Consider the following 27,703-nt stretch of genomic DNA (forward strand, 5'->3'; position numbering starts at 1 on the left):
GGCGTGTGCCATTTTTCCTGAAGCCACGCACAGCAAGCAGGTCAGAAGTGACCAGTTGGCTCAGAACAACTCGTGCAGAGGGTGATAAGTGAGTGATCCGTGTCTGTTTATTTTGTCCTTTTTATTGGTTAAAGCCTTCAGTGAAACACCCTTTGGAGACTGGCATGATCCCTCTGCCCACATGCTCTTAATAAATCCTGCCTTTCGGAAGAAAGGAAAATGTCATCTTTAGAATGTCCTCTATCTCTGATATAATGGAATGTCAGTAAAGGTATTTAAATGAACAAAAACCACATGCTCATTTTTTCTTTCTCTTCCTTGCATTCTTCGGTTTTTAGGGTTACAGTGTTTATTACAGTGACATTGTGGTTTATGTATTTGTTTAAAATTCATCCCTTTTGTTTGTTTTAAACTCAGAGCAAAACTCTCCCTATCATGTACTACAAGGAGCTTAGTCTCCTTATAGTTACATTTTAAAGCCCAAAATTAGAGCTTCAAAACACTATCGATCATTTAGCTTTATAGCAAAAATAATTTCCCGGTTGATTTAGAACTTTACTGTTCTAAATTCACAGAGAATACCTTAAGCATGTTAATGTTAGTTGCAAATATGTTACTCTAATGTGTTACTCTAATACATTGTTCCATGTGCACCATACCCAGTTCCTTTTAACTTACATTTGTTCCTGTATTTTCACATTTGAATCCTACCAAATAGAAAGTTGGGGTATAACATGTTACATGGTAAAAAGAAGGGTATTATAATATTTGGTTTAAATGATATGAAATTTAAATCAAATTCTGTGATGGATTCCAATGGGTTACCAAAAAATAAATGCGGTCAAAAAGCTTCTTTTTAATGTTAAATTTGGAAAGAATTGTTTCAAAATACTTAAAAAGTGTGCAATTCTACATGTCTAACAATGCAAAAATATTTATTCTTCTGCAATTCCCTCATAGACATATCATATCTCAGGCAGCACTGGTGAGATTTGAGAACCAATAGTCCATACCTATAAAAAAAAAAAGACTGTGAAATAATAACTAAAACAATAAACATGATTAGTTATTAATTATCCAAGTGTTCTGAACCCTAAGCTGTTTTTATGTTCAGGTTAATTAAAGGAGAGTCCTTCAAAAATAATTTGCTTCCAGTTACTGCAGTCTTATCAGAATAGAATTCCATTATAAATTAGGCCTGCTCTCAACTCTAAAATGTAATTTTTAGATGGAGCTTTGTTTAGTAGTTCTACAAAAATACTTAAATGACATTTTTGGCTTTAAACCATCCACCAAGCATGCCTCAAACTTTTTTAAAGAAAACATTGAGAAGACATTATTCTTAATGTTGCATGCTTCCAAAAAAAAACCTGAATAAAAAAAGTTTTCATCATTGTTTTCATCATTGAAGTTGATCTCTTTTTGAGTGCATGTAACTATTCTTTCTTCTTCACTATATGTGTGTTTATCCGGATAATAAAAAAAGAACAGACTTGGAGAGCAGACTTGTGTTTTGACTCCATGTTCAAATACTTGGAAAATAAATACACTTTGTTTCTTTCAATGAAAAACTATTTACACAGTAGAAAGCACAAGGAACATAAGTGTATGTGTGTCTGTGTGTATGTAAGACAGAAAGAGAGAGAGAGAGAGAGAGAGAGAGAGAGAGAGAGAGAGAGAGAGATAGTGCACATGTGCACATGATTTCATAGTGTACATTTGTGTTTGAGCATTTTACTTCTATATTACAAACATCTGTTCCATCATTCTTGAAATTTCTATTGTAACCATGAGCTCCAATTATGTCTTAACTATGTCAAGAGTTCAAAAATACAGAATGGAAAAAGGGAGCTTTATCCATCTTATGAGTTGATAAGAAACAAATCCAGAGAGGGCCATTCATCACAAATCTTCATCTGGACATTTAGTGTGCATGTAAGCATGTCTGAATCTGTGAATGTGTGAGTGAATGTCAATGTGTTTATGTATGTATTTGTGTATTTTCATGTATGTGTGTGTGGAGGGAAGAGAGAGAGAAAGAGAGTTTTGAGTTTAATGGCAACCACAAGCTCTAACCACCATGTTGCGATATTTCTTCAGAATGACATTGGAGCTGTCATCAAAGTATAGTACGGAGATGGCATGGAGTTGTGTTGGGGCACAGCAAGGCTTAGGTACTGTTTCCGGACTAATGAAGTGAACCTGAGAAAAGGGAGAAGGTGAAAGATCAGAGACCAATATCACATGTATCATGTGGGCTTTATTTTCCACTATAAAGTCAGCTGCTTACGATTTTAAGACTTTCCATTATGCTGTTTTGAATTACTGCACTGATACACAAACTGTACCGATGCTATTAGCAAGTGGTCATTAACAAGTGGTAATGTTAGTGATATGCCAGTTCAACTTTTTCAAGCAAAATTAAAAGTTTGAGCTACCAGTGTCTGCACAATGGCATGATTTGTTGCGTTCATGTAGGAATTGAGAGGAAAGGCGCATTCTCCCATACAGTAATATGCTGCGTAGCCTTCTGGAGCAATGATCCAGTCCTGAGGGAGAGGAAGAAAGGAGGCAAAAAGCCATGAAGCTGTCACAACAACTCAGTAGTGTTCAGTCCAGTAAAATACCAACTTCATTTAGATACAAAACACAAACATTTTATTGAAATAAGGTTGTAAACAACTGAACATACATATTCTTATTAGTTTATATTTACCAAATTTGGCAAAGAAGCATTTTATTAACACATACTAGTAAAATATTAATATTTAGCAATTAAAACCAATATATGTCACAAAAAAAAAATCCAATGCAGCAATTAAGTTCATGAAATACAAACTGTATTTCAGTTGCCTGTGTAAGCACACCAAATTAGATTTTGATATTGAAGCCCTAATACCTTTTACCAATCTCTACCTACACTTAAACATTTCTGACTTACATTCACAACAGCATGGCTACTTCAACAATAGCATGTTGAAGTAGCTACACGAGTCAGTAGACCATGCACAGGGTGGTGCCAAGAACTTCACATCTGCTTGGGTGACAGTGTTTATGCACTTTGAATCAGTAGGAGAGAGAGATATGCTGCAGGTGCCAGTGCTATCTTAGTATAAACAGAAACGAAGCTCTCCTATCTCAGCTTGAAAGGTATTTCTTACACTTTAAGGCGATGCAGACTAATGGGATAAACAAGGGGCTTCATTAACTGAGCAGCTATGGAAACATGGTCAGAAAATACTCTTAGCATTAAACAGAGAGATAAAGAGCAGAGATCAGCTGCAGAGGAAAAAGAAGGAATGTTTTTAGAAAGCTGGAAGAGCAAAGAGGTTAACCTGGTGAAAAAACCTCTACTGCTTTTGTTTGGAATTGACTGAAGAATGAACATTTGTGACCATGTGAGCAATTTGGTAAAGCTCTTACCAAAACTTGTTGGAAGAAGAGCAAAAGCATTACATCATCCTGTTCTCTGTACCCAATAATAAAGCAGCATCAGTACCCAATCCCAAGAGCTTAAACTGTTTATACTTCGAGTTAAGGCACCATCTGTTTCAAATATTGCTATATCGTCAAAACTGCCCCCGTAACTCATCGGAATATGCTGACTGGTTTGGACAAAAAGGGCTGGAGGAACAGCTCCCATTTTGGTCAGTGCCAGGCCTGACCTGTAGACAACACCTGCAGCATGGCCTTTCACTGGCTAAGAAAAGGCAGGATTTGAGAGATTTTAGCAATGTTTTTGTACCTGCCAACCAAGGTCTCTGAAGCTCACATACAACTCATGCTTTTTACATGCCTGCTTCTGATCAGCACTGCTGTTCTCTGAAACACACATACCAGAGAGAGTGAAAGATAGAGAAAGAGAGATAGGGAACCAGAGAGAGAGAGAGAGAGAGAGAGAGAGAGAGAGAGAGAGAGAGAGAGAGAGAGAGAGAGAGAGAGAGAGAGTAGATAGTGAAAGGCAGAGAGTGAGAGAGAGAAAGGGAGAGAGAGCATTTACTACCCATGCTACACAGATTACAAAGTATGGGAGACAAGTCACATAATCAAAAACAGTTAACACTGCACATTTTCAGACACTGTACATCAGAGCATCCTGACAGCATGTTCTGGATTCCATGTTTAGAAAACGTAAGCACCTACTACTAAATGAAATCACACATCATTCATGGTTACACACATCATCCCACTCAGGTGCAACCAGGAAAAAAATCTGAATTGAAGGAAATATTTTTTAAATGAATAAACCCTGTAAATGTTTTTAATACTGATATACTGAATATTTACATTTACTATGGAATTGTGGTAAAGCCTTTAAGGTTTACTTCCTATCAGTGAATTGGGTAGTTAGCAATCCAATGTTTTCAATTGTCCTATAATGTTATATGAGAGACAGCTCATAAAGATGATCTGGCTACATGTGTCACCACTAAAAAATGATCGCCCTCACCCTGTCCGGGTTGGTAACTACTGAGTTATTTCATATAATAGTGGGTAGGATTTGGCAGTGACTAAAAATGGGGAGCCAAAAAGTTTGATTAAAAAAGGAGTAGAAACACTAAGATGAGCAAATTAATTGTTTATGGGTTAGAATTATAAGAGAAATCTTCAGATATTCTATCTGGATGTGTGTACAAAATAAAATCAGGCTAAATAGAAAAACTCCTTTTGGATTAAACGACAACTATACCTTTGAGTTGAAGATGACCTATACTTAATACAGGAGCAGATAAATGGCCTGTACTTTGACTTGGGCACATAAATTTCCTACATGTTAAATACCTGGGCCATCACAGTGTTCCTCACTTTTGGTAGACATCAGCTGGGATGGTTTGAAGGCAGTATAGCCTTCAAAATATACCTTTGCCTACACTACCAATCCCAGGACTGAAATAGGTGTTTGTTTTAAAAACCCCAATACATTAGGGTCACTCACAATTTTGTAGCCTCTAATCTCTACTCTCTGCATACAAACACTCAACACAGAATATCTCCATGTTGATGCCCCAATGTAGAAGTTACACAGAAACACTGGACCCCTCTGTACCCATTTGGAAATGTGTCTCTCGATTCAGCATACAACAAATCTAGCTAAGCAACACCCAGCTCTAGAGGTCATTTCAAATAAACACTTCTGGAACGTCGGACTATTTCCCCACAAACAATCGGAATCTTCCCAACACAGCCGAAAAGCGAACATAAAATGTTATGTTGCGTGACACCCTCCCAACCTGTTGTATGACAATTGAATAGAACAGCACCATACAGAGTGTCTAAGGAGAACGGAGTGCAGTAGGCCAGTGTAAGGCAGTTCTTCTCAGATGAAATAAAGAGTGGAGATATCACACATGTGGCAACAGAATCCAGAATCAAAATGTATTGTAAAAGCCCTCTGTATAGCCTTTATGGCAGCTTTAAAACATCCTTCTTCTTTTCTAACTTGATCAATTTGTCTTTCTCTACATGTTGCTCTTTCATCTATTTGTCCCTCCAAATATCTTTATGTCCCTTTTTACACTTCTTGATATTTTCTCTTAGACACAGAGAAACACCCAAACATTCACACTGACACACACACACACACACACACTCACACACAACCACATCTAACCTGCAATGTTGGCTACGCGCAGTGCCTCCTGGGTCTTGGTGGGTTTGGAGCGGTTGGGGTTACGCTGTTTGCCACCCTGAGCTGAACGGATGCTGCGAATATGGACCTCTGTGGCTTTGAAGAAGGCTACCATGAAGGGTTGTTTATTCTGGGGGCCACTGCGGCCTATCAGCCCTGCCGCCCGTGGATTCACACTCTGACCTGCAGGGGGAGACAAAGAGGTGCACATGCTACATGAAATTTAGGTTCAGTGGAACAAAAACACTGCCAGGACAAATAAAGGTATAGTTCTAATTACATGTAACAGCCTGTGATCAGAGAAAGGCAGAGAAAGATGATTCCAGAATTGGTGTAAAGTGGAGACTAAAGTGGAGAATTACTGCTGAGCTCAGGAAAAACTACTATGAAGCATGATCATTGAAACCTTATTTCTTTACAAGCTGACCTTGGGCAGAAAATCTTTGTTCCTTTTACCTCAGGCCTTTCTAGCCCCTTAAAGGTAAACCTAATCCATTTCATCACTCATTCTCTGTTATGTAATGCTGTTTTTGGTGGAGTACTGACCATATTTACTGTTCATGCTTTGAAATCCTCTTCTTCCACCCTTGTCTCTTAAATTCCACAGCGTTTATCATGCATTTTGTCATACATGCATACTTTTTTGTCTTGTGGCAACAAGCCGAAGAGAGAATGCTAGCTCTGTTTTGCACTGACATAAAGTGATGTAGATTGTTGCCTATAGTGACTGGTTTCCAGAGAACATGTCACAACATGTCTGGCTTTTTCTCTAATCTTGATGACATGGAAGAACACAGTTTGCCTTCTATAGTGCAATAATATACAGCAATGATAATTGTATAATTCTCATAGGACTACATTATAAGCTATATAAGTGTAAATACATTGATATTGAAGGCCTACTAAAAAAACAGAATCATTTGACCAAAAATGAAAATAAACAATTAATAAAAAAACTATTATCATTTAGTCACTGATTGTCATTCATGTTAAAACACTACATGATAGGGTCTTTTGCAAATGTGCATTTCAACAACTGCTGGAAATACATTCATTGCAAGAAATATTTTATTCTTGACTACTTTGTTATTATTGACTACATACAGACCAATATTTCATGGTTTTTTTTACGGTCACTGGAGAAGTAGCGTTTGTTAGTATGTTACGACTAACATTCAGATGAAGGTCAAGGCAAACTGTACTGGTTTGCAGGTGTACTTTGAGATAACTGTTTACACAGTGTATTCTACTTTATATGTGACTTGCTCTTGTGGTCAGTGGGGCAATCATTTATCCACTCACCATTCACACTCTCTAGAGCCAGCTGAAGTCCCAGGTTACGTCCTGGGTTCAGGACCCAGAGGTTGCTCGTGGCTGTGATATCAAACACAAGCCAGCCCTCTTCTGCTGCCCAAATCACCCGTGAGTCCAGGAGAAATAGGTCTGACTCCCTGCAGAGTGAAAGAGTCAGGGTGAGGGGGTGGGTGTGATGCAGTACACAGATAAGAAGACATGGAGAAAGAGAGAGAGAGGAGGTGAGAGAGAGGAATAGCGAGAAAAAAAGTTGCATGTATTTACCCTTGCATGTGAACTGCTGTAAGCCACAAGTCATGTAAGTGGCTGACACAAGAGCAAAACAGCAAAAATGCAGGTTTATGTAAATGACTGATCCTGGTTGGGAAATCAAGGAAGTCTCACTGAGCAAGTCTCTTCTGCTAGCTTAAGGCTATAATAAAAGTGTATGGATGTGTAGTTTGCGTGTATTCTTTGCACAATCATTCTCAAGTCAATAACCTTAGCCATGAGCTAGAGAGAGATTTAAACCAAAGAGCAAACGGGAGTAGAACAGAAACTTGTGACAAAAAGAACAAAGTCACAAAAGTCTTGGGACAAAAATTATTTTGTCTTTCAAAACAATTTCCTAAGACATGCTTTCCTGTTTGTGGGTAGAAAAGATGGCATATCTTGAATAGGAAAACTAACAAAGGCATTATAACACTTGTGTTCATATACATTTTCATCAGTTAGTTAGGCACACCCATCCATACACCACACAAAATAATTTAACCAAGTGGCTGTGTGATGGAAAGATTTCACAAAATGGAGTCAGATAGTAGAGCAAGCCCAAGTGTAGGGACAGTAAAAATCGCCTAGTGCAAAAAATACCAGCCGATGGAAGGAATGAGACAAAGTAAATGATTAAGGGGAATTGCAGAGAATTGGAAAAGCATGTGAATGAGACACAGAGAGAGAAACAGAGAGAGAAACAGAGAGTGGGAGCGGTGGGGGAGGTGTCTCCAGATGGTGAGACTCATGGGAACACTTCATTTCCTTAATTGACAATAATGGTTTTATAAATGGCTGTCAATTTCACAGTGAGCAAGCTGCCCTGCATCGTGAGAAGGAAAGCAAGCAAGCTGATGGATAAAACAATATTAAAGGCTTTTACAACAGTTAAAGGTGTTAAAGGAATGCATGTTACATCTCCATGCTGTCTGACTAATGGACACACCTGTGCTCAAAGATTTCCCTTTTTCATCTGAACTCTCCCCTGCTTATCCTTCCTTTTTTCTATCCTTTCTCTCCAATCACAGGACAATATGGTGTGTGTTGTTTCTTGTGGGCCTACAGAGGTAACCCTTTGCCAGAGATCTGGGAGAAAGACTGGGTGCTAGACGGTTTTAAATCCAATTCATGGTGTGAGTTACAGTGATATTCTAGAAGGTTCCAAATGTGTAGTTGAGGGAAAAGTCTGTGGGCACACAAGCGGCCCTTTGAGAGGAAAACAGCAGAGCTGGAATAGAAAATACGGTGTAGGGACATGTCGAATGGAAAGAACTATCTATTAGTGGGAAATGCTGTTCATGTTGGCTACTTCGAAATGTATCTAACAGCCAAATTATTTTCAGAAAATCCTTTTTTTTTTTTTTTTTTTTTTGCCATATCAGTCAAATGGATCGAGCTGTTGCATGAACTGAATAAAATTTAAATTAACATCATAACAGCTTCCTTATGTGTGTGTTATCTTGTTAGTGCATCTCCCACCTGTCCAAATGCTCTTCCAGCACTTGATAGACACTTATCCGGAAAGTCTCATTGTCAAAGTGCTCTGAAATAAAGTCCTTATAGATCCGGAACTCTGCTGCTGTCACAGCTTCACCCTCTGGAATCTTAGATAGGTCGAATCGAAATTCCTTGTAGTGGCGACGCACAGGCAAAAACTCTTTATCATGTTCCACTGTGGAGAATAAAAGACAGATTTGCATGTAACAATTATAGCAGTGTCAAAGCCAACAGCCACAAAATGTTTTCACATAGGCAAAAGGTTAGCCTGACATTTAAAACACTCAATGCAAATGTCACTTCTGTTTGCAGTGCTGAGAATTTTAGGCAAGTTTAAAAACTTCTTCTTTTCACACATTTGAGGGCATATGGTGAGAAAGTCTAAGAGCTGTTGATTGAGGCAGAACTGCAGCGGGAGCTACACCCCTCTTACCACCCTCCCTCACTCTTTCTTTCACACACACTACTTGTCCAAAGTTTGAATACAATTGCTGATTTTTAAAATTAATTGATTCATTGATAATAATTATAATTTTTAAATGTAATTATTAATGTTTTTGATCTTAACATTTGTTTTGAAAAATGTACAGAAAACATTATAAAATTAAAACATTTCAACTGGAAAACACCCATTCCTCCCCAGACTAATACCTCTCTACTTTGAGAACCATATTATTTAATTTTTCAATATTTCAATTTTTAATTAAAAATTAAATAATAAATTCACTTAAGATTATTTCCATATAGAATCACACTTATACATTCACCATATAAGAAACACCTGCATTCACGTACCAATTTATTAGGTATATTTTTCATACAGGTGCATTTTACCTGTATACAATTACATGTGTTGCTATGCACAGTTTGTCAGTTACCTTCTATCCTGCTCATTATTAGTGAGTTTTCTAACCACAGGATCATTGCTGATATTTGTGTGTCAAATATCAGTGACACTGACATGGTAATGGGAATTTTGCTACTATGAGTTTTACGTGTCTCATTCGGTTTTGGTGCACTGAGTGCATCTGGACCAATCTCAGATGTTCTCAGTATTTGTTCTGTAGGTGTTTGATTACTCAAAAACTAGTCAAGCAAAGGTGTTTCATTAAGGACTAGTTTTGTGGAAATTGATTAAGTCTTGGGCTAAGCTGTAATGTGAGTTGTGGGAAACTGGCTCTATTTGTTTACCAGTTTGTTTTTAAGAATCACAACCTATAACAATCACAATATGTAGCAAAATGACCAGTCACATCTGCCAACAATACCGCTTCATCTGCTTCTTATACGTGTAATAATTATGTAGCTGAGTAGATTTCGATATGGTCTCTTCCTGTGGCACTGATTCTGTTCTGGAATCTTCACTATATTTGGGCAAAGCTTTCTTTTTGTAAGCCTCAGCTCAGTTTTTCTCAATTTGTGAGTTATCTGCTACCTTCACCACACTCTATTTTTCTTCAGTTGGCTTCCTATAGCTTTTCTTCTGCCCTCAAATTTTTTATTTCATGACTGCACTGAGGGCATTTATGCCACATTTTACTAATTTTGCAAAGCACACATGTATTATTGCCATTTGTTAATTGGGTGGATAGAAATAAAAGCACCTTAGGCAAGGTGGGTGCAAGAGGGGGGTGTGACATTTAAAATGCACCAGTGCAATGGTGGTTTTAAACCCATTTTACCTTACAACTCTGCTTGTGCTAAAGCCTACTTGAACCTGCTCTTAGCAACAAATGCAAGTGCACTTGATTCATACAGGCACATAAAGAGTTTTTCACAATGGACAACAAACATAAACACACTAAAAATATATCTCCCAATTACCAATTAAATACAACTGATTTAATTATTCTTTTTCATAAGTAAAACAATCCTATTGTAATTATTAAAGTGAATCAGACAGTTGGTGTGTCATTATACATGCAAAATGATTAATAATTGAAAGAATTGTGTAATTATGTAAATATTCATCTTATTCTCATCACAGTAAACAACAACAATAATAATGTTTTGAGTGGCATATACTTTGATGATATCTGTGTATGGCCCTGCAGTTCCTGCCTGCTCGCTGCCAAAACGAAATTGTCACTGTACTGTGTCACTGGCTCATGCTCAGCTTTTAAAGTAGGCACGCCTAACCTCACCTGATGGTCACGTATTCAGTCTAAGCCAACCTCTTTTTAGAATTGTGCCACCATTTCTGCCACACCCACATATGCCTGCATTGCAGGCTTCGGTCTTCTGTGCCTGTGCTGTATCCATGAAAACAGAGCCCTCTGTTTCATCCCTCTTCTCAATTCCTACATACTCAGTCTCACAAGCTCCATCTCTTCATTTTACGGTCACTGTCATTGTCTCTGCACTTTTCCACTTTTCTTTTTCTCTTTCATCATCCTTGCTTTCATCCCTCTCTTTCTGCTTTATCTTAGACTGGTAGTGACAGCACAAAAGCCTAACTGTGCATTTAGGCAGCTAAAAGAGAGAGAGTGTGTGTGTACATGCATGAGAGAGAGAGAGAGAGAGAGAGAGAGAGAGAGAGAGAGAGAGAGAGAGAGAGAGAGAGAGAGAGAGAGAGAGAGAGAGTGAACATGGCTCCAGTTACTCTACTGGAGTGATTAGTGTAGGGCATTCCATTATGTACTGTACACCACTTCCCAGAGGACTGCCATTGTTTACACACTGTTCTCACTCCAGAATACCCTTCCATTGAATCCTCCAGTTGCCCCCTAACAGGGCCAACACAATGCCATGGACACCTGTACTACCTGCTTGGCACTAAAATGCAGATCAGTCAGCAGTTTGCATACCTTGACTACCAAACCAAAGTCCTGAACCAAGACTAGGCTTCTTCCTTAAACATTTTCATTTGGAATGTTACCCACAGTACATGATTTCAAAACCGCCTTTAACATGTGACTTTTGAATACGACTCCTAGATCAGATTTCAACTCAGGTGATGTATTCACTAGTGACACGTGTATGTAACACATGATAGATTTTGTTTTTTCCACACTGGGTATAGGTGAGGCTCTTCTTAGTTTTTCTTCTTTTTTTCTTGGCAGGGTCAAAATTGGTACTTAGTGCAGTCATTGTTATTTTTATTGTTAGTAACTTTGGTATTATTTTTGCTGTATTTAGCTTCTTTACTTTCTTTTACTGGTGAAGCCAAATTTGGATGTAGACTTGTTTTGTTTTGTTTTTTTCATTTTAAGAAAATGGGCTTAGTTCATTATAGGGGATCTATTATATGTTTCAGGGCAGTGGTAGCACAGCGGTTAAGTTACTTGATTTGTAATCAGATGGCTGCTGGTTCAAGCCCTGTCACTTTTGGGCCCCTGAGCAAGGCCCTTAACCCTCAAGTTGTACTCAGATATGATTATAAGCCAGTTTGGATAAATGTTTCAGCTACATGCAATACATTTTAAATGTATTTCCTTTTTTTATATAGTATATGTAAGATCTATAAAGTTACAAAGCCTAAAGTATGCACTATACCAAGTAACTCTCTCCCAAAGAACCTCTTTACTCAGTTGCCCAAAATGCTGCACATGCCTTCACACAGTGCACATCAAGTACTGGAGGCTGGGAAGGGTTTGTTCAGTTATGTAGCCATGTTGAGGAGATGCTGTGTTCTGTGTTGTGAGGGGATATCTCCTTTGCATGATCTGCCAAAGGAAGAACCACAAAAAAGTCAGTGGTTGAAATTAATTATTTTGCTGTGTACCCAGCACTTCACGGGGCACTTCTTCATAAACTGCACAGTTCTGTGCTGGACTTTTGCATCTCTTACTCCTGAGGCATGGTGAAGTTCCAACTTTGTGTGGCCCAACAGAAGATTCAGTTTCACAACTGGTAAGTACGCATTATTATTTGTGGATTTGTGATGTTTAAACAAAGCAAGGTAGCTTCTGTGAGTGTTCAGATGTGGAGTTGTTGGCTATAACTAAACTCTTATAAGTGCTCCACAGTAGACTTCTTGGCTAACGACTTCTTTGCTAATCAGCTGCCAGCCCACTTTTACCTAAAATTGTCTATGTCTTTTCATCACTAGATGTTATACAATGTTCAAAGTGGAGGTGGATTTATGATTACAAGCTATAATGGTACGGTCGCAATCCACTTTTGGGGGACTGTGAACAGCTTAGAAACCACAAGACACAAAATAATGTGTTTTTGGAGCATTGATGCATGTAAACCTATTCTAGAATACCCCCAAAATAAAATTATTAACATTGAAAATGAGCACAATAGGTCCCCTTTAAGTTGTAGTTTGGTTTGCACAGTGGCACCTGACCCAGTGAATGACAAGTCTGCCCATGACTTGTCCTCATTCATGTTTCTATATGTGTATAGACTATAGACCAGAGGAGGATGGGCCCCCCTTTGAGTCTTTGGTTCCTCTCAAGGTTTCTTCCTTGCCACTGGCACCCTTGGCTTGCTCATTGTGGGCTTGGACTTGGACATTTGTGAAGCTGCTTTGTGACAACATCTGTTGTAAAAAGCACTATACAAATAAATTTCGATTTTGATTTTTTAATTTTATAAAGTGGAGTGGGGCAGACTAATGGGAATAACTGAAGTATGGGTCATGGTACACAAATACTTTCTATGTCTAGATTGTGGCCAGATTTATGTCCACACACAGCTGAGATGCAATAGCAATGCAAGCCAGACCATATTTATTTTCGGACTGAAACCAAGGCAGCTGAGAACAGTCCTATCAGTGTACATAACTGAGAGTTAATATGTTCTGGCATGATTGGATGTGCAAGGTTGCACTAAAAAACAAATGCAACACTTACCAGAAGTTTGGGAGTCAATGTGTGTTAACACTGAAGACTCTTAACATTACACCATTATAACTGACAGTCAGGATGGCATTGAATATATACTATATCACCTGATTTGCATAAATCTAGTTCCTCATCAGGTAGTTCCTTTTTGCCTCAGAATGAAGGAACAGCCCCAGGTAAACCCAAAGGACAGATAAACATAAAGGAATTCAATTACATTGCTTCTTTGGTCTTTCTGTTTCTGTATTTCTTTCTAATCTTAAGTCAATACACTTGAAACATGTTCTTAAGTCATTGCACTTGAAACATCTGCTTAATTTATTACAATTGAAACATGTTCTTAAGTCAGTACACTTGAATCGTTCTTAAATCGTTACACTTGAAACATGCTCTTAAGTCATTACACTTGAATCGTTCTTAAACCATTACACTTGAAACATGTTAAGTCATTACACTTGAATCGTTCTTAAACCGTTACACTTGAAACATGTTCTTAACTCATTACACTTGAACCGTTCTTAAATCATTAGACTTGTACCATGTTCTTCCACCAGTAGTTCTGCTTGCCCCACTCCATCTCAACTCACTTCAGGGAACATCAAAGTGAGTAGAAGAAGTGCCTACCCATTTCTTTAGAGATTTTATTCAGTGATGTACAGCTAACTGTCATGGCCTCACCCTCACAAAACATATCCACTGGAGTGTGTTTAAGAGCCTGAAATACACATACCTACACAAACACATCCACACCAAGACCAACACAGTTTTAACTGTTGTTGAGCAGCTGTGTGCCTGAAGCCTATATAATTCTTTTTAGATGATGACCTGTGTATTTGGCCTGAGGACTCGAGAAAAATGCTTTGACGTGCACCTGTGCATCAGAGGAACATGCAGACTGAAAAATAAGATGTGTGTGTTATTCTTGTATTCACAATGATGGCTCTCCCAGTGGAATCATGTTATAATAGAGTAAATTAAGAAATAACACACATATACACAGGCAGACAGACAGACAAACACACACACACAAGAAAAAGGGGTGAACTTTGAATGCTTACATACAGTGACACATAGATTAGCAAATAAACTCCTGAAAACACCTGCTGATACAGTACAGAACATGCTGAACATCTTAAGAGTTAGCAGCTGCTGTCCTCTACCTCCCCTCTCACTCCTTCAAACCAACTCTATAGTCCATATGCCTTTTGGCTCAAAGCAGCCAGTTTGTGATCTCTCACTCTCTCTGGGATCAAACACAAACCTCACTACTAACCCCAATATCTCCACCCATCTTCCATTCAAGGCCCTTCTATTCAAACTCCATCCCAGAGCAGATGCTTGTTCTCTGGGGACAGATAAGGAGCTTGGCTTAGAACGAACTCATAATCTTTGTGTACATCTCTCTGTGTTAAAACTGGAATTTAAATTCTGTCTTTTGGAATAGTAAGCTTTCTTTAAATCTTGATTCTGTTCAATTCTGTGGTCTTTCTTTGCTTTTTTTTCCCTTTAGTAAATTGATGGCTTTTTTTCTTGGAAGGGTTTGCATTTCATTCTTGTCTGGTTTTCTATGCATGTCCTTCTTTGGTTGCAGTACCCGTGCAGGTCCAGCAGCTGCATGCAGTTAGAAATCTTCAAGACACATATCCGAGGTTGATCTGCGTTTCATTTAGCAGATCCAATAAACTGGTTTATCTGTGATTCATAACATCATTTGCAAAGTTACATACTTATCACCTGTATCACCTTCTAACTGGCTTGAGCTCCTTCACTGCAGACATCTGTTGTAAATAAGGAATAGATCTGTGGTATAAAATATAGCATTTCCTTTCTTTCCATTACAGTCAAGTGTACTTAGCTTCTTACCCTCCTTTGGTTACTGCACCTTTCTCCACTTCTCTCCCTCCTTCTCTCTCTCTTTTTCGGGCTGTAATTAGTAGTGGGCCCAACACAATAAATTCAAGTGGGTGCATTTATTACTTCCTCTGGAAGGAAATTACTTGCCAGTGGTTTAGTTGCCATAATTGTGTTAAATAAACATTACGGAGTGTGTATGTGAGACAGTGAGAATATACATGTGAACTACTGTCTGTTGTCATTTGCCACTTTTTCTTACATGTTAAACATAATATAGCCACCACACATGCATGCACACACATTCTTAGTACTCATAGGTTGTGCAAATAACCACAGTCACCCCCACATTAAAACAGAGGTTCTCATAAAGTGGCTACTAATATTACTACCTCTATTAATTGCTGCTTCTAATACCTCTACTACTACTAATAATAAAGCTTTTCTAAATTCTCAAATAACACATAAAACAAACACAAACTATAGAGAGCACAAAGAGTTTGTTTCATGTATTTTTCTTAAGCTATAAGTATATGGCTTCATTTTAATGACTAAACTACACGGTGCAAAAACACAGGGTGAAAAATATAAATGAGCATGTTTTGCCATTACCCGTGTAAATATCCCACTTGCCAGCAAAAAAGTATTTGAACGTTATATATAGGTAGGTTTATTAGCTAGTTAGTTGGCTAACTAACTAGTAGGTTTGTTAGCTGGCTAATTAGTTTGCTAGCTATAGCCTCTGCTATAGAAGCTTAATCCTACAATGTAATTCATTTTTTTTTTAAAATTATTTTACAGTAAGTTCACATCAAGACAGATTGGGATGTTCCCATGTTATTTTATAGTGTCATGTTAGTAATGCTAACGTTACAAAGTGTAATGTTGAACTTTAGCTTATAGCTAGCTAACGCTAGAGAGCTAATAATAAGTGTATTACCAACAAAATATACATAATTTAAAGTGTGTTAAAGGACATTTGCCACCAGTGGTCTTTTTGCAAACACTTTGGGGGGACCCTTGTTTATAGCTGAATTCCATTCCCTCAATTCATACTATGGCTACAGTTAATCTGCCTTAACAATAGAAATCTTTAAACTAACGCAGTCAGTTGCGTCTATAGAAGCATTCAGTTAAGCAACTCTGCATTTACCTTGCTGCATTCTATAATTACATGTAGTTTAAGTTGTGAGAACAGGCAAGAGAGCAACCAGAATCAGTAAATACACACTCATAAAAAAGTGTTAAGCTTGACTGTTAAATTATTATTATAAGTTAGAGCAACCCACATTTTGCTTTTAACCTAGCTAGCTAACTCACCTGTCTACATTCCCTGTTGTTTGCAATCTTTAGGAAAAAGCTTTTTGTCGCACAATTAAATAAAAATAAATAAATAAATAATCGAGAATGGAAAGATGGTTTGAGAACAACATAATAAATGCTCACAGAATTCGTCTTTCTCACACGTTTCACAATTATTAGCATATTAACATACATAACATAGTAGCATATTAACATACACGAAATGTTAAAACATACTCATTTATGTTTTTCACCCCATGTTGCACACTTATAGAGAATCAAATAGTTCCACATCTAATATTATTAAAAGTGTGGCTTATAGGATACATGAAATTATCATTAAATATTTTTTTTATAACATGACAGGTTTCAAAATCAGCTAACAAGCTGTGGGCCCACAGTGCTATCAATTATTCGGTGGTATTCTTTACACTTTACATATATGCCATTTATTTGACGCTTTTATCCAAAGTGACTTACAATTCTGACTGAGTAAACCTTGAGCAATTGAGGGTTAAGGGCCTTGCTCAGGGGCCCAAAAGTGGCAAATTAGCGGTGGTGGGGGTTGAACTGGCAACCCTCTGATTATTAGTCTTTCTTCCAAATTCATTTCCTGTCTTGATCTCTCTTTCTTGAACTTGTTATTCAGTTAGTCCACTCAATGTCATCCATGTCGTCTACTCACCTCCTAGGAGGTCTTCATACTTTCCTGTTTCAGTCATTTTTCTAATCAATATGTGATCAGTCTGTCATGACTCATTCTTCAGATATGTAAACAGGCAGTTCCTGTCTCAGACTGTTTCATAAATGGTTTTCCTTTTTTCGATATATCTTCTTATCCGGTCATTTCTTACCATCTGTCTGCATCTGATCCCCAACAGTCTTCTATAACACTTCATTTCAAATGTTCCCAATTATCTTTGTCTCTCTCCTTTAATGTCTAGGTCTCACATGCATACAATAAGGGTAACGTCACACAGGTAACTGTCATTCTCATATCAGATTGAGATATTACCAGTTTTCCAGATTCCTCTGAATGATATGAAGGTCATCAACAGGTTTATTAGTGTCTGTGATTCCTCTTTGCTGGTTACTAACAGGAACAGGTCGCTGGCAAACCTTAGATCTTTTATGACGCTCCTTCCTATACTACTCCCATACTTTCTAAGATTGCCCACAGTCCTTCACGCCAAACTGAGTGAAGCCTTTTTGAAATCTATGATGCAATGAAAAACTCTCTAACTGCTGCTCCACCCATCTGTCTCATTCATCTGCCTCTTCTGAATCCAGCATAATCAGCAGGATCTTACACATCTTGTATTGATCGGAGGTTTGCACATTCTTTCAGATCTCCCTTTCTGGCAGCATGATCAGGCTCAACTGACACCAATCCTCAGGTCTCTCCTCAGGTCTCTCCCCAGGTCTCTCCTCAGTTCTTTCCTCAGGTCTCTCCTCAGGTCATGTACCACTTTCCCATGTTCCACTTGACATATCATATGAATTTTATTACTACCATAGATTCTCCGGCTCTTATCAACTCTACGGGTATTCCATCTTTGCTAGTACTCTTATTGTTATTCATATTACACCTTTCAGAATTATCTCTTCCTCTTCTTCATCTTCCATTTCTTTATTTCTCAGTATATCCAGTGACTCCTTCTTATAGTCATTATTGTATATAAGCAAGTATTTAATTTACTCCATCCATCTGTCCTTGATCTTTTTATTGTCTGTTAGGATGTTTCCAGCTTTATCTTTGATCGCACATGACATTTTCCTTTGAGATGCTGGACCATTTGCTTTACTGGTTTTGTTAGCTTACTTTCTTACAGTTATTATTGATCTTTGTTTGTCTGTTCTTGCACCTCTCATTATCATTCCAGAGAAGGAACACACTATAAAACAATTTAATATTATGCAAAAAGTTCTGATAGCCAATGCTAAGTATTTCAATGTCACATTTCAGTCTTATTACTTTTGCAAATTGTCTCTCCATAAAATGTTTCATGTAATTAATTGTATCTGTTTTATCACTGATTGAAACCAGAAAACATTTTGAAAATTAGTTAGCCCTCAGTGGGCTAACTTTACATAAATCTAATCTTCACTGTATTCATAATTAAATAATAAATACGTGTGCTTCTAAGTATCAGTCATACTAAATCTCTCAAAAATGCAATACAGTGAATTGATTTTTTCACCCACCCCAGTAATGTTATTTACATGGTAAATAATTAAAACATGTTAAACTGCAGGCCACTCTAAAGATAAACATTCTGTCATGCACACTTCCAGTATTCACACACAACACTACAACTCCCAGAATCCTGAGTTTCTTTCTGCTGCTTGTTTGTTGTATTGACCTTGTTTTTTCTCTGTGATCTTTGCCTGGCTTTGTTTGCCTGGTTTGTTTGCTGTGATGGTTTTTTGACTTGGACTGTCCTCTTACTTTGATCTTATTGCTCCCGTGGTTGGGTAATCTGTTTGTGCTGGTGTTGACTGTTGCCTTGTCTATGATTTTTGGATTGCCATTCTGAGAATAAAACCTGCCTCTATTTTTTATCCACAAGTATCTGGATAGTTTGGTGTCATTACAAATACATCTAAAAATATGCTTCTGTAAGTCTCACACAAACACGGGGTGAGATCATTGTTAATCACCAATGTATTCTAAACAGAGCATAACATCCTTACAACTACTGTACTTTTCAAAGCTATGCTGTCTACAGCTAATCATTTTAAAATGGAGATTCTGCATACATTCACTGAACTAATTGAAATGACTGTCCAGATTATTGCAGATCAGGAAAGGTGCTCTAAACTTCCAATAGGCTGTGAAATTTCTCAGAACTCTTCCTGAGCAGGACACCACAGGGGCGTAGGAGTGGAGGTCTGAGGTGGCATGCTGGATTAGTGCGTGCTGGATTAGTGCGTGCTGGATTAGTGCATGCTGGATTAGTGCATGATGGATTAGTTCATGCATCTTTCCATCCAGTTCACATCCCATCAACCCTGGCCGGTGCACTTCCATCACCCAGCAGGTAGCCCATCGATGTCCACCTCACCCGGCCTCCTCCGTCAGCCTCCTCCACATGACTTTCTCTTCTCCTCCCGCTCTCTCAGTTCCATATTTAAAAATGAATATCCATGAAAACATAATATAAGCATGCATCAATATTTTCAAGAGGTTTTTGCACATGAATAACAGAAACAAAGAGAAGACTGCTCAAATTGTTTGTCTCTGCGCTGTCCATAATAACCAGTGACTGACAAAGAAAAGAAACATATTCTGTCCACTAGCAACAGTGGATGACATCATGACTATGTGATGTTGGGCTTATATTGTTTTATTGCCTAGCAGCTTCACAAAAGGCTCAGCAGAGGCATAATTACATTGGAGAAGGTAGTAAGCACACAGGAATGGTAATTGCATACAAAAGTCTTACGTATTTGCACTAAGGGTGGCTTATTTGCAAGGTGCGTGTGTGTGTGTGTGTGTGTGTGTGTGTGTGTGTGTGTGTGTGTGTGTGTGTGTGTGGTTGCTGCTCTCCTCTCATTCCACTTATTTCTGCCCATTAAATTTAAAACAGCTAAACCGACACTCTGGTTGACTGGCCAGTTGATATAGCAAAGACATACACAGACATACACACACATACATGAGACCATCAATGTCTGCTACTCTCATCTCGTTCCCTTTTCCTTTACTCTTCACTCTGCATTTTCTAATTTTGCGTGACCACACCTATCCACACCCTGACCAACCATGCTCCTGTTTATAGACCTCAGGGAAGTGCAGCATGTCTGCATAGACATTTTTCCAGTTTATAATTCTGCCACAACACACGGCACTCCCATATAGTGAGTAGTGAGAGTAGGCAAAAGCTGATCCTACGCCATCAGTCTTGCAATCGGCGCTGGCCTCTCCTCACTCAGTGCTGTAGTGCAAACTGTTTGTGTGTGTGTGTGTGTGTGTTTGAGCATGCATATGTGTATTTGTTTTTTTAAAAGGCATGTAGTTGGTCATTAGACCATTAGCTGGGCTCTAGACCCCATTTTGACCCTCTTTGGGATTCATAGCTCAGTGCTTCTCAGGATCGCCAATTACTATATTTGCATATATCACATCACATAGTAGAGTAAATGGCACCACACTGATATTTCACATTTAATGTCATTTCAGTACATACATTTCAATATAATTCAATAAACACATGGCATTACATATGGCTCCATATATATGCAGTATATATGTAGTAATCTTTGCAGTTCTCTAAATGAGCATATCCTTAAATTAAATCTATATCTTCACTAGCTTCATTATCAATATTTCATTTCAAATTCAGTGTGATAGAATACAGAGTTTAAAAAACAAAAATTGTCTTACTGTCCAATTACTTACAGATTGCAATTTCAGTGATATTGAGAAATATGAGATTCAACAGATCTCAAAACAGCACACACTGCCGATAAAACATACTCGATGCAAACACCAATCAAGACTTCATCAAGAAATTATCCCAGGTACGGTCACACACACTGCTTGGTATGCTGACAGAGAGTGACAAAATCAAGCTCTCACTGCACTCTCTCTGAGGCCAGGCTACCTAGTAAGAACTGCATGAGGTATCCTTGTAACACTGTGTAATGCACAGCTGAGGCAGTGTAGCAGTCAGTGAAGACACGGACCAGCTAAAATCTGAACAGGCTGAAATGCAGAACTGGTACAAATCGGCAACAATATATTATTTTATTCTCAGCAAGATAGGATGGGAGTCTAGAGAGAGGAATAATTAATATAAAAGATAGGAGAACAGGAGAGAAAGATAAAGTGTTAACAATAGAAAGTATGAGAAATGGAGAAACAGAGAATGACTGAATAAGAGAGAGAACATGAATGAGAGAGAACACAAAATGGTACTCCGGGAAAGTGTTTTTAGTATGGTGAGTACTCATGCCATAATACTATATCTGTACAGAAAAAAAAGCAAAAAAATTGGCCTTGATGTGTTAAAGAATATCACTTTAACACATCAAGGCCAAAGAAGTAATCAGATTCAACCAAGTGAAACAAATTCTTGCAAAGTCTTCCTCTCTAGTCTACACCCCATGTCAAGCAGACAAGCACAAAAAACTTCAATGCTACAACATTCTTCTGACTAAAGGGCCATTGTCCACAAGCCATAACCAGCACCTATTATCTATAATGTTAACATGCAATATGAATTAATCACAAATACTTTATAATGGATAGACTAACACAGAAGACATTTAAGGCAGCTTTTATGTCAGATATATATGAGTCTGGGAAGTTCCTTACAACAAAGCAGGTTAGGTAGAATATATGTTTGTGTGTGTGTGTGTGTGTGTGTGTGCCTGTGGGAGAGAGGAGAGAGAGAGAGAGAGAGAGAGAGAGAGAGAGAGAGAGAGAGAGAGAGAGAGAGAGAGACAGAGAGAGAGGTGTGTATGTGTGCAGATAAAGTTTCCCTGCACAGCTGCTTTGGCAGGCAGATGCTTAGAAACATCTGTATTAACCTCTGGCAGGCTCCCAAGGGCAGCGTGCTGTGAGCTGGAATGTTAGGAAGGCCCTTCAACAGAGCCTAAGTAAAGAAAGAAAGAAAGAAAGAGAGAGAGGGAGTGGGAGATAAAAGAAAGAGAGGGAGTGGGAGATAAAAGAGAGAGAGAGAGAGAGTGAGAGAGAGAGAGAGAGCAATTTAGGGCTGAAAGACAGAAATGGACATAGTGTGTTTCCAATGACTTCCCATTTTCCAGAACACACACAGCTCATGTACATAACTTCCACAACACATTCATCGCATGTCCATAGTCTTTGCCCGATGTAAACATATCTATTGGTAATGCAATCCTACCATCACACTAGGTCACAATCTAAGGGTAAATCTGAAGATGATATGACTGTTCGTGACTGGTAGAAATTGACAACTAGATTCATTATGGCTGTGCACAGGTGCCATTTCATCAAGCAATCATCAGTTGGATTTCCTAAACCAAATCCATCCCAAATACCAGTCCTAATGGAAAAATGATGTGATGTCCAGTGTGTTCAGCATGTTCAAAAGCTCACAATAAATATGATTTCCATCAAATTGTTAAGATTCTTTAAAGTAGACACAGCAAACCAAACCACATTTTTTGCTGGTTTACATATACGTAAGATGATGCTGCTTCTACCAGATGAAACTGTAAAACTTAAAGTGTCCACTGAACATAACATTTTCCATTGTCCATTGTAAACAAATTATATGTTCCTTTTAACAGAGAACATATGATTTGGATGTTAGGATTTGCTTCTTGTCACATTAAGTAACATCCCACCCTACTTGAATAAAAATCCAGCAGTCTTTATAAGCCACTTGCAGAGCTCTCCACCACTGAGCAACGTCCACCCACCCCAGACTGAGGTGGCCAATGAGAGCAGTGTTAGTTAGCATATAAAATGAACACCCAGAACATTTTTGACAGTGGAGAAAATGACAGGGTAGAATAAACTACAACACCCCAAACTAACACCAAAGTTAAATTAGTGTGGATTTTTTGATACTCTTTACAGATGCCTTTAAAAGAGCATAAGGATCTTAACAATGAATTAAATATGTCTCCTTTAAAACATGATACATGTATTGGAGAGATATTGCTCTGGCCTTTCAGGCATTCAGAAGGCCACTGAGTTGTTGTAGCTGTCTGAACTACTCCTACAAATCTGAACTACTCCTACAATAAACACCAGGATACCTATCAACCTTAGTATGGTGCAATTATTGTGTAGTTGTTTGTGGTTCTGGAAGAGCAAGAAGAGAACTGAATAGGCCAGTCACTCATGCTACCCTCTAGTCTCAGCTAGAATCCAATCACTTCCATACATAATCTTCTATTATTTCCTTTTGTAATCCGTCTTCCTCCACAATATCCAGTTGATCTTTTTTCTTCTTAGCTCAGCCTTGAAAGAGCCTACGGAAGAAAGGAATAAGCTTTGGGTTCTGTGAATTAACACAGAACGACCCTCTGATCAAAGGTACAGGTTCTTCTTCTTCTGTTAAAATGTGTCCCAACATGTACAAGTAATTAGAGAGATATGAGCAGATGGAGAAAAAGATTTGTCTCCGAGCAGGAAAAGGTAATGACCTATTAATATATAGCCTGATAAATGCAGGGTTACTACTACTATTAGAAGACACAGACGAATGTGAGTAATAAAGCTTGAGGCTAAGGATATCTGCACTGACTTTTATATTGTTAACTATTAATTGGGTTAATGACTTCAAAATGTCTAAATGCTGTCTAGGGCAAAGATGTTTTTGTACATGACTAGAATGCCTCTAACAGTATTTTGAGAATTCCCTTTCAGAAATGGGTACTCTGAAAGACTGTATACTTATTCCCTGGTGGATTCACACGGCCTCCATGCCGGCAACCCCTTCCATGCACCATGTGGCGTTTACATTCTACATGTATGCTGTAAGCCATTTACACAGCTGGACTTTTTAGTGAGGTGACTCAGAGACAAAATGTCTCGTGCCCCCGGGGTCCCAAAAACAGAGACCCACCCACCCGCTCTCTGCACAGCGGCAAGAACTGTCTGTATTGCTAAACTTAACACAGCACAGACCCTTTTAGGCACCCTCACTTAGATACACGGAGCATTACTCAGGACCCCAAAGCGGTAAACCAGAGCAGCAAAAAATACAAAAGAACAGCTAAACACTATAAAATTGCAAAAGCACACAGACTCATAGACTTATGCCATCACCATTCTCCCTTAAAACCATCTGAGTGAGCTACAAATCATGTAAAGGCTTTGTCAGAAACACATTTTTCTTTAGATACATATATGCTTGTAATAACTGTCTTCAAAGCCCAATAAAAGCCTATTTTTTTTTGGTGGAAGTAAAATCTAACAAAGCCTTCTTAGGGCTCGTTCATGGCCAGATCTCTCTATAAGCCTTTCACAGGGACAACAGGGGGATCTGTGAAATACAAATTCTCACCTGCTGTCACAATATTTCAGAAGGACAGAATGCCACACATCTTTATTAAGCGATAAGGAATAAGAAAAGACTGGAGTACAATTTTCTTCTTGCTATCTATGAAGGGAAAATATAGAAAGTGTCTCTAAAATTCACTGTGACTTTTCAAATCAAAGTGGACATAGAGGACCGGGAGTAACATGAATGAAAATCTGCTTCCTTTTATGGTTGCACCATTTTTTCTCTTTTACCTCTGTTGAGATCTTATGAATGTGTGTGCTTTCTGGTACATTCAATAAGACAGCCCCTATCCTGATCGAATCATGAGTCTGAGACATTAACCCTAACAAAGCTCCTATTCTCTCGTGCTGTGTGAGCATGGTTTGGCCTTGGCATAATTCCAACAAATGTCTATTTCAGTAGTCAAGCCACTGCCATGGATAATTTGATCTATAGCAACAAGCAAGACATGCAAGACATGCATCTAGTAAAGTTAATCTTACTTTACAAAATACAATGTTCTTATAATTCATGCAATTGGTCTGGAAATGTATCCTGTTGTTTTTGATTACATGTAGTTCTAAAGAGTAATCTAGTCAACTCTTCCCATTCCCCAGTTCCTATTTGTTGATACACTATTTCTGTCATGAGTGACTGTCAGATTCATGGCTCACAGGTTCAGGAAAACATTCAGATTGTTGTACCCAGCCACTCTTGGGATCTAACATAATCTAATGATCACAGAACCACTGCAATAAAATAGGTATATTTGCAAAAGCCCACAATTGTATACCCACATCTCACAACAATTGGTTAATGTAACATTTTCTGATCCAAGTTATATTCTACTTTCTTAGTTAACTAGTCTTGCTCATTCTCAGTATTTCAAATTATCCTAACCCATCCTTTTCCAGATAAAGATGCATCTGTGGTAACTTTCTATCTTAAAACAAAATAGTCAGGAACTTATTTAGGGGAATTATTTCAAATAATTGCCATCAGATTACCATTCTTGGCAAACTTCAAGATTTGCATAACCAAATTAAAATTATATATATTTCCAGTGTATTACCATCATTTTGATGTTATTTTGGTACAGTTCATTGCGCTACCACCGAATTGCACACCTGAACTGAAGTGTTCACAATGAATTGGACAGATTCCTTGAATCAGAGCCATATTGCCCTTCCATAGAAAGTGACAATGAAAGCCCTGCCTTTGGTTGTCTTGTCTGAATATATGGTGTCAAATTAATCCAATCATTAACCCATTCCACAAATAAAACTGATTACATAATGCACGTACACCCACAAATAATATAATTTCCAACAGGCCACTTACATAAAACAATACACATACATAAAAGTACATAAAACAATGTCAATGCCTTGAGGCCGGCGGTACAATAATGAGAGAACTCCAACAGACAGAACCAGACCAACTGATAAGATAAATGAGGCCTCAACAAAAGACAAACCAGTTATCCAAAGCAGCATCTGGCCGATAAAAAAATGACGTAAAAGGAACATGCAAGCTTCAACGGTAGCTAACACTAATAGATTTTAAAAAGATGTTTGATCTGAGAAAACCGTACAAAGCACATTAACATAGAAATATTACTTATCAATTTATGTGCGAGGAATTTGGGAATTGAGACACTTATGTTATACGAACTTATTACTGACCATTACTGAGAGACAGCTCATATCTCTGTCCAGACACACATCGCACTAACACATAAACATTACCAGCCAACACAGCTGGCTGCGAGACAGCAGACGTTTCGGAATGCAACACCTGTTTATTATCGTGCTGGAAACGTAGCACGTTGCTACACAAGTATAGGTTGTGTTTACCTGCGCCCATGAGCTTGAAAAACACCTCAAGGTGATGGTGTAGAGAAGATAAGTCTCATAATAAAATCTACCACGAAAGAGACCAGCAGACCTGTGAACTATGCGAACTATTTGGCAAAGAACAAATAAAACGAAAAGATATCTGAAATTCCCAGAGGGAGGGAGAGGGCGAAATTTTCGTTCTAGTAGAGCCTTATTCCGTTTATTTTTAAGAAGTCACTAATAAATCTAACCTACTCTGTAATCTTCTTAGCAGTGGCAGGTTCATCTTCTCAGCGGATGTGAAACAATAAACTTAGTTTATTCACCTAAGACTGCGTTTAGATACCAGGTTGTATTGCTCAGGGTTGTTAGTGCAGCCTATAAAGCCACTTTCGTTTATGGTTTGCGGTGCTTTTTGCAGTGAGTAAACATAAACAATGAATGGCCATGTTTGCGCTAAGGCTAATTACTACAGTAGTGTGGTTTCAGCGCACTCGACTCGAAAAAAATAGTTCGTAAACGGTACATTGGTGACGCGCTCCAATTGCAGATAACATCCTACCTAGATTGACAAAACTCATGACCATGTCCGCGTCGTTAAGGAAGTTGTTGTCCTGAAGAGTCGCAATTGGTGGCCCTTGAGTTGTGAAGATGGGCTTGTACGGGTAGGAATAGCCAACTCCGTCTCCTTCAGTGGACATAGCGTTATACAAATCCAGCATGAACATTGGTGCTGCATTCTGTTTGCCGTGGAGATGTGGCCGTGGTCGGTGTGGTAGCCCCAGGATGGATAGAATCTCTCTCTGCATCTCTCGGCGCTCCTGGTTCTTTAAACGCCGGTGAATAAAACTAGAATGGACCTCGTTGTCCAAAGTAAAGTTCGTGAAGACCATGTCCGCCAGGACAACATATCCCCACACTAGTAGTAGTGAAACAGCACTTAAATCCAGGAACGAGACCATATCTGGTCAGCTTCGCGCAATGGTCTATAATGGCTGAAATAAAAAAATGACAACGTCCATCAATTCCACAACTTAAATATCAGCCGTGAAAGCTTTTCGCTTCTAATCAGTTTTGTTCCCTCATTTCGGCAATGAGGGAACTGCTTCCCAAAGAGCACAAAGTCTGTCTTATCGAAGGATACTTGCTTCTCTGTCTCAAGACGTGATCCGATTCTCTGGAAGCTCCGTCCAAGCTTGTTGCACGGAACCTGGGGAGCTGTCAAGACGAGCCGAGCGCTGT

The 27,703-nt window shown here is 38.5% G+C and overlaps 1 protein-coding gene across 2 annotated transcripts; it reads right to left on the reverse strand.

The window, feature by feature from the left end:
• Positions 1–1,081: 1,081 nt before the first annotated feature.
• bmp7b (bone morphogenetic protein 7b) lies at positions 1,082–27,703 on the reverse strand. Of its 2 annotated transcripts, none has more exons than XM_027031967.2 (7): positions 27,024–27,703; positions 8,675–8,867; positions 6,932–7,080; positions 5,612–5,812; positions 3,746–3,822; positions 2,439–2,549; positions 1,082–2,202 (listed from the first exon to the last, which is right to left on the reverse strand). In XM_027031967.2, the coding sequence occupies exons 1-7, from the start codon at positions 27,421–27,423 to the stop codon at positions 2,053–2,055; spliced, it is 1,281 nt and encodes a 426-aa protein (XP_026887768.2). In that variant the 5' UTR covers positions 27,424–27,703; the 3' UTR covers positions 1,082–2,052. The 2 variants fall into 2 exon arrangements, with proteins under 2 accessions (XP_026887768.2, XP_026887769.2); XM_027031968.2 differs by having other exon boundaries at positions 2,108–2,202; positions 2,510–2,549.

The sequence above is a fragment of the Electrophorus electricus genome, chromosome 24 (assembly GCF_013358815.1).
Source record: "Electrophorus electricus isolate fEleEle1 chromosome 24, fEleEle1.pri, whole genome shotgun sequence".
NCBI classification, from domain to species: domain Eukaryota; kingdom Metazoa; phylum Chordata; class Actinopteri; order Gymnotiformes; family Gymnotidae; genus Electrophorus; species Electrophorus electricus.

What these genes read in the sequence shown, in the direction of transcription:
- bmp7b (XM_027031967.2), bottom strand. Translation starts at nt 27,423, where the DNA reads ATGGTCTCGTTCCTGGATTTAAGTGCTGTTTCACTACTACTAGTGTGG. An exon ending in CATGAGTTTTGTCAATCTAG is followed by an intron (nt 8,868 to 27,023) that starts GTAGGATGTTAT and finishes TATTCTCCACAG; the next exon opens with TGGAACATGATAAAGAGTTT. An exon ending in GCGCGTAGCCAACATTGCAG is followed by an intron (nt 3,823 to 5,611) that starts GTTAGATGTGGT and finishes TGTGTGTTTCAG; the next exon opens with AGAACAGCAGTGCTGATCAG.